Raw genomic sequence first — 7936 nt, forward strand, 5'->3', positions numbered from 1 at the left:
GAGTAGGTTGTTCTCTCTGTAGAAAAGTTAATTTTATATTGAAGGAAAGCAGGAACAGTTTCTTTCAGATAAGTTTTTTGGCAAGAGGTAGCACCAGTGAAGTGTGAAAGTTTTATCTCCCTCTAACCCTTAGTAGCAACTCTGGCAAAATTAAGTAGCAGGCTGAAGAAGAAAAGGCACCTAGGCTTCTTCACATGTGTTTCCTACTCTAGTACTTGGAAGAGGAATACCGTAAAGGAGCTCGAGAGGATGACCCAATGCCCCCTGTGCAACCTTACCACTATGGCTCTCATTACTCCAACAGTGGAACTGTACTTCACTTCCTTGTCAGACTACCTCCTTTTACTAAAATGTTTTTAGCCTATCAAGGTAAGACATTTTTGTTTAAATGTAATTAAACTCCATCTTGATAAACTTGTGAAAGGAAATGTATGGTGGAGATTTTAGAGAGAGGAATGCAGTCAGGATCAGGTCCTTGGCTTCTGGTGCTGGCAGGATGCAGCAGGTATATCTGACTGACAGCTGGGCTTAAGAGGGGGCAGCCAGCCTGACTCCAGGAGGATTGGGCTAGGTAGGCAGCCATTAGCACCTAACAAGCTGAAAACCCGGTCCTGCCAGACCTAGGCTGAGGAGGAGGAATTGAATTGAATGAGGCGCATCTATACCATCACCCTAACCCACCAACTCTGCCTCTGGCAAGAGACTAGCCTCTGAACCAGGAAGTTGCTTCCAGAGTGTGCCTTTTTTCTTGATCAGCAGTAATGTGAAATTGTTGTGTGTGGTAATCTCTAAAATATGCCCTACCTTGAGAGCAGACCCATTTTGAGGCTTTCCTCAGGAAAGCCAACAATATTTATGCCCACAATGCATGTCCCTCACAATGGTCTAAATCTTCTGCAGCTTTCTGACTGGGATACAAAGGCTCTAGCTGGTCAGATTTGATTAATGGAATGAAATGGGCAAAGTGGACTCTTTGAAATGTCAAATGTGCAGGTAGTATTACTATTTCCTCCTGTCAGTGTAACAAACTCAGTTTGGGTTTTCTTTGCAGATCAGAGTTTTGACATTCCAGACAGAACCTTTCACTCCACCAATACAACCTGGCGTCTCTCATCCTACGAATCTATGACTGATGTAAAGGAGCTAATCCCAGAATTTTTCTACCTCCCAGAGTTTTTAGTTAACAGAGAAGGTATAGTAAAGATCAGTTGGGCACTACCTTTTTTTGAACATCCAAGGACTCGCCTGTAGGTTGAAACTGAGAACTGTGTGTGATCAGTTCTTTCCCAAGCTATTGAATTTTTAACTGTCCACTAAGCAGGGTGTTGGAGGGGAAAACCTGACTGGTCTCAGGTATTGACATTATGAACCCACAGAGCCTTAGATTGGCTGGGCCACTGTAGTCACAATTTTAGTTCTTCAGATCCAAATATCATGCCCATGAGCTGCACTGTCATAATCCCATTTGAATATGAAAGAACTGAAAAGATGCATGGTAAGTATAGTAATTAAAACACCCTACCTCTTACTCTTAAAAGTAATGTCTACTATAAATACTTATGTTCCTTTTTTCAGCTGTTTATGGTTTTGGGTCCCCAGAATACTCTGACGGTATCAGTCACTGATACAGCTTTCTCTCGTTATATTGAACATGAATGGATTTATATCTTATTTTATCAGAATATGGAAGAAGGTATAAAGACAAGCAACTTCTGTTAAGCATTGGGAGTTGAGGGTACTCAGGTTCTCACTGTAGTGTTCAGCACTTAAAAAGATTGAATCTCTTTTACTGTTCATATTTCCTTGCCAAATTCGCTGAAGAACTCAGTGAAAGGGATCAATGCTGTAAGAAGATGAAGGAAGCAGGTTGTTGAATCAACATAAAACATCCCATACAGAAAGGGCTTTTAGTGAGTTTTTTCTGTAGAAAATTGGCCTTTCAGTGTTAGGTAGAAGACAGGTGGGTGTGTGTGAACAATGCATATCTGAAACCTGGCTGAAACTGCATAGAATAGTGGAAGTTTGGTAGTACTCTGGACAGAGATCATGTTTTGGATGTAGTGAAAATTTAAAGCCTTGTACAGTCATTCATTTTCTCTTGGGAGAGTTGCTGCTCCCCCAGGAGAAACCACAAGTGTACAGATGTTCAGTCTTTTTCTCCTACAGTAAAAATGGCCACTCCAGGAGAAGAATAACCTGGGAATAACCAGGGTTAAATCAGTCCTTAGAGAGTTTTTCTCCTGGGAGAGCAAATGTCTGTACGAGCACAGAAAAAAGTGACAATTTTCACCCGATCTGGCCACAAAAAGCAGTTTAAACTGTGACACAGAAAGCTGTGACCAAATACAAGTGTATGGCTGCAGACAGCTTTCAAAATGGCTGATCAGGTGAAAATCAGACCCCTCATTGCATGAGGTATCAGATGAAGACATTTCAAAATGTAGCAGCTTCTGTAACTTGGGCTGCAGCATTCCCAGCCTGATGCTAATTTCAGAGTGGGAGGGGGGGAAAGGGAGCGAAGGTGTTTTTTTTTCACACCCACCCAGCGGTGGGGTGGGTGTATTGGAGCCCCACCCCCCCAAGGTGGTGGGGGCTCCAGTTCACCCAGCCCACCTTTCAGCACTGGCTGGGGAGTCCCAAGAACAAGCTCCTTCTGCTGCCTTTCTCCTCTCACATTCTGAAAACAGTGAGCACTAGCAGAGAGCCCATTATTATGGGAACCTGGCTGCAGGCTCCCAGCTGCAGTTAGATTTCCCTGCCCCCTGGAACCAACAGTGAACTTCTGTTTTTGGTCTAGGGTAACATTGTGACTCATAACACTTTGCAGAAATTGTCTGCACCCTATACGTTGTAGCTGTTTTCAAAACAGAGCAGTCTTCCAGCATCCTTCCCAGAGGCAGTTTTTCATTTTCTGGACTCTGCTGCTCCAGCAGGTAGCAGAACACATTCCCTTTACAATCCCCACATTATGCTGCAGGGAAACGCAGGCTGATCGTGGGCAGTCTGGATCAGCTAATTGGGGCTTCTGAGTGCACTGTTACCATCTGTTGCCAGGCAGACTAAGGGAGCCTGCAGAGCTCGCTGAGATGTGTGCCCAGGGGCTCCCTCCCTGGCTACACAATGTGTACAGTGTCAGCACTGCAGGCTCTCCAGTCCTAAGGACCTCAGCATTCAAATGTCTACATGTGGCTCTGGATATGTTTTTTTTGTACTAGGAGAACAAACCTGGGAGAATTCCTCCCAGATTATTTGAATATATGTATGCAGCACAAGACATCTAGGATGTGTCAGAAATATCTCATGGTTCTGCAGCTTCTTGCATTGATATTACAGCTGTCATACTACACATGAAGTTCTATAGTATGGTTGGATCTTTTCTGTGACAAGGATGAGAAGCAGGTTACTGTATTTCCAGCAAGAAGTCTATTCAAACAAGTTCCTTACAAAAGTACTGAAAAGCTGTATAGTTTCACAGTGCTTTACAGTAAGAGCAATAATACTAAAAGGGTACATACATATTTCTCTGGATCATCAACTCATACTTTTCGTATACGTTTTTGGTGTGCCACAAAAGCTATTTAATGCAGAGTTCTGGAGAAGGTTCCTGGAGATGATTACATCATGAGAAGTACCCGATTTGCTGTGTGCTTGCAAGCTGCTTGGGTATTTCTTTTTCTATTTTAGTAACTGAAAATATAAACCCACTTTTTATGCTTATAGGTTTTGATTTTGGAGTGCGACAGAATGGTGAAAGAGTTAATCATGTCAATCTCCCACCGTGGGCACGTAATGATCCTCGTCTCTTCATCCTGATTCATCGTCAAACTTTGGAGTCTGACCATGTTTCCCAGACAATCTGTCATTGGATAGATTTGGTGTTTGGATATAAGCAGAAGGGCAAGGCTTCAGTTCAGGCTATAAATGTTTTCCATCCTGCTGTAAGTATCTTCTTGGTCAAGTTGTCTGTTCATAATACAATCTTATGATGGGGAAAGTGTCCAACATGATTGTTTGGAGAACATCTGGATTATGCAGGCTCCCTTAAAATAGTTAACTAGCAAAAAAACAGCAAGGGCATTCAGTGTTCAGGATGGATTGGCAAAATTGTAGTGTTCAATATGAAGTTCAACAATGCTTGAGTTTTATTTTGTCTTTCATTCTTGTTGGGCACTCAACCATTGTTTAATACTATCCAGAAATATGGTGTCTGCCTCTGCTTTAATTTTTCTTCAAAAAGAAGCCTTTCATTTTGGCAGACTGTATCAAAAGCTGCTGCAGACATGAATAAAGTTCAGTGTCAGAGAACAAAACGTTTGTACTATTCCCTCCTGTACAATCATTCTTTGTTCCTTAGATATGTTCTCCTGCTACCTGGTGCTCCATTTAAGTTGCACTGCACTGTTAAGGCTTTGTGTTACCTTCCAAAGTTTCTGCACTTAGGGCAGTGGTGAAAAGAGAACAAAATGACAAAGGGACTTATTAATTGCAGAAGAATTCCTAAAACTTACTTTTTCAGCTCAAACTGCATTTGAATAGCTTCATGCAAGAGTAATATAACATTTGTCAAGCCAGGTGCTCTCCTGCTAGTTTAATTGAGTTCTCTATAATTGTTGAGGAGTTCATGGTAAAATATGGTATTTCAAATAGCCTTCATTTTTAAAAACGTGCATATAAAAAAATTGTGGTTCTGCACAGCAACTTAAGCTTGCCATAGCGACCACTTCTTGAAGCACAAACCAAGGCATACACACAGAATGAAAGGAAGGATGCATGGATTTGGGGTTTTGGCAGCTAGGGACCAGAGGAACATGGAAAACTTGCCTCTCTTCTTGTGTTAAGCTGGAAAATTTAAAAAAAAAAATTGAGCCCTATTGCAGTATAAGGAGTCAGGATGACTTATCATGAAATATTTTTACTATTTTGTAGACATACTTTGGGATGGATGTTTCTGCTGTTGAAGATCCTGTTCAAAGAAGAGCTTTGGAAACCATGATAAAAACATACGGACAGACCCCTCGTCAGTTATTCTACACAGCGCACATCAGCAGACCGGGGTCCAGGCTCATAATGGAAGGAGAACTTCCTGCTGCGATGGGGTTATTAGTGCAGTTTGCTTTCAGAGAAACCAGGGAGCACACTAAAGAAATAGTATATCCAGTATGTCATTTTGATTTGCAGGATTGCTCAATTAGCATTCACAGACTATAATTACTGCACCCTGATGCTCACATCTGAATAATTAAGCGGAACAGCTGTACTTGGACTGTATTAAGGCAAAGCACTGGCACAATATTCTCTCCATGATTAAGACATTTCATGATTATGTACATCAGCACAGGACTAGCATGATGATTTGCAGAGCCCCAAGCTTATAGAAGAAGAGCCTCGTATTGATTTTATTCTTCCCTATCCTAGTGCCAGAGTATGTGTGGTAGGGGAGTGTAGCCTCTTCTCCCATGCTGTGCACAACAGAAAAAGAGAATATTGTTCTGCACCACAGAGTACCAGAGTGCATATGGCACTCTGTGCCAGTGCATGCTCACGTGTCTTTCTGTAAGAAGTGTTACCCACAGTAAAAGTGACCGTAGATTAGAAGCATCGAGAGTCTCCTTCTTGCCTCTTACGAAAAATAACTATGGAAAAATGATCTTTTTTCACTTCATAGTAACAGCCTTAAAGTAAAGGAGAAGTTAGAGGAGGGTGGTACCACGGAGTCTAGTTGGTTCAGAATCATGAGCTTTCAAAATTCCCTGTTTTGTCAGGAGTCCATTCCCCTAATATGAAGTCAGCTGTTGCCTACAAAACCTTGTGGTGCTCTGAACCAGTTAGTCTCTAAAGTGCTAGCCCTGCCTCTTCCCTGACTACAGACTAACACAGCTAACTGGCTACTTCTAACTTTAAGTAAAGGAGGAATGTCTTTCACATGCTCTGGGATGAGGGTGGGGTGCTTTAATTAGAGCAGCTCTCGGGAGCTGCTTTAATTAAACTGCCCACTGGGTCGTGTTAGCATTTTGCACTTCAAAATGGTGTCAGGGGTGCTTTAACTAAAGCTTGTTCAATGGGCTTTAGTTAAAGCTCCCCCCGCCACCATTTTGAAGCACAGGAACACTGAATACATGTGATACCAAGGCTGCTGGAGCATGCAGACTTGATTTAATCAAGTCTACTGTGATGCATTCTAATTAGAACATGTTGGTGGAGCAGGTGTCAAGCATGTGTATGTGGGTGCCTGCGGTTTTTAGATTGCTGCTTTTGATGTTTTTAGTATCAGAATTTTATTAGGGTCTTTTCACATCAGTACTTTGTATACAGCATCATTACTATGCCTCTGGCTCTTCAAAATTTAGGAAGAGTTGATAGAATCTGACCAGTTTAATTGTGATACATAAATACACATACAGAATCTGTACATTAGTCTTGTTTCTGTATTGAGCAAGGTGCCAAAGGAATTTCTTTTTGTTTTCTGCTGGAGGAACATTTCAAATTGGATTTCTCTGAATATTTAAAGTTACTTTTGTTTTCTTTAAAACCTGACTAGATTTTTGTTATGTTTTACTTTTTTTACAGTAATTATGGTAAATGTTGCATTTATCTTGCTTTAAGCAAATAGAATGCTGGTAATTGCAAGGACACTTGACTTTAGCTGCCTGCTTTGAATGGTGAATTCTTGATCCAGCCTGAAGGACTGGGATGCCCATGTCTAGAGGTGAAAAAGTGATATGCTGCTGTTCAACATAAACCCTGCAAATTCTGCTCTAGTTCATAAATGAGAGAATTCACTTGAAATGAATAACATATAACATTAAATTTCTTTTTTCCTATTTGTTTTTCAAATATAGCTTTAAATGTACAAACCAGTGTAAGACTTGAATCATTCATATGAGTTTTGACTTTGATTTTCTCCTCCTTAAATAGCTTCACTCTGCTGAGCTGTCTTTAAATTATATTTTATTTACTTTTTTTCTAGAGTCCTTTGCCTTGGATAAAAGGTTTGAAGTGGGGTGAATATGTTGGCTCCCCAAGCTCTCCAGATCCTGTTGTTTGTTTTAGTCAGCCACATGGGGAGAGGTTTGGCTCTTTGCAAGCTCTGCCAACTAGAGCTATTTGTGGTCTCTCCCGAAAATTCTGCCTTCTGATGATATATAGCAAAGAACAAGGTCAGTAAGCCCCGGCATCAGAATTGCATATGAGGTCCAATGACTATGATGCCACACGTGTCCTCCAGCAAACTCTGTGAACTTTCGGTCTTATTTATAGTTCTTGGCAGAATAAAAGGGTAAATCCAGGTATATGTAATATCAATAGCCCAACTGGGGTGAACAAACAAGGCACTAGCCCAGGGTGCCAACTTAAAAGAGGGAACCAAAATGATAGCTTCTGGGGGCAGGCTGTGCTCTGGCAAGATAAGCCAAGGTCAGGGGACATCACACTATGGCAACAGCAGCCAGGGTCTTTAAATCTCTGGGGCAGATAAGCCACCTCCCATTCCCCTGACGTCCACAGCTTGCCAGCAGATTTGGTGTGGCAGTACTGAGTGGATGAGTAGGTGAAAAGAGCAGCAGCAACATGGGAAAGAAAAGTGGAGGAGCAGCTAGCTGTTAGAGCATGGAAGTGGGGGCATGAGCAGTAGAAACAGCTGTAAAGCTTTGAAGCAGGAAGTTTTGTTCTGATTTCAGGTTACCTTTGTCTTTTGAGATCATATCATTGAGTTTTCATAATTCTTAGTCTTCTGCCTCCAAAGCAACTTTATAAGTCAGGATTTTTAAAACAAGTGCCCTAAACTGGGCTCTTACTTTCAGTGCCTTAATATGATAGCCCAATATTTCTAAAATTTTGAACACTGAAGTCCTACTGATGCCATTGATGCTGCTTGGTGGAGTTGGTCACAGAGTGGGGTGGCAAATACTTCTAACATTGCCAGCTTCCCCCCCCCCCC

The 7936-nt window shown here is 41.7% G+C and overlaps 1 protein-coding gene across 5 annotated transcripts in view; it reads left to right on the forward strand.

The window, feature by feature from the left end:
* LYST (lysosomal trafficking regulator) overlaps nt 1-7936 on the forward strand; it is a 167272-nt gene that overhangs the window by 142326 nt on the left and 17010 nt on the right. For all 5 annotated transcript variants that reach the window (XM_019527155.1, XM_019527154.1, XM_019527153.1 and 2 more), the window contains exons 41-45: nt 213-369; nt 1052-1192; nt 3721-3938; nt 4927-5157; nt 6968-7157. In XM_019527155.1, coding sequence (XP_019382700.1) covers nt 213-369; nt 1052-1192; nt 3721-3938; nt 4927-5157; nt 6968-7157 — 937 coding nt within the window. The remainder of the gene's footprint in view (nt 1-212; nt 370-1051; nt 1193-3720; nt 3939-4926; nt 5158-6967; nt 7158-7936) is intronic.

The sequence above is a fragment of the Gavialis gangeticus genome, unplaced genomic scaffold, assembly GCF_001723915.1.
Source record: "Gavialis gangeticus isolate Ggan-Ray unplaced genomic scaffold, GavGan_comp1, whole genome shotgun sequence".
Taxonomy (NCBI): domain Eukaryota; kingdom Metazoa; phylum Chordata; order Crocodylia; family Gavialidae; genus Gavialis; species Gavialis gangeticus.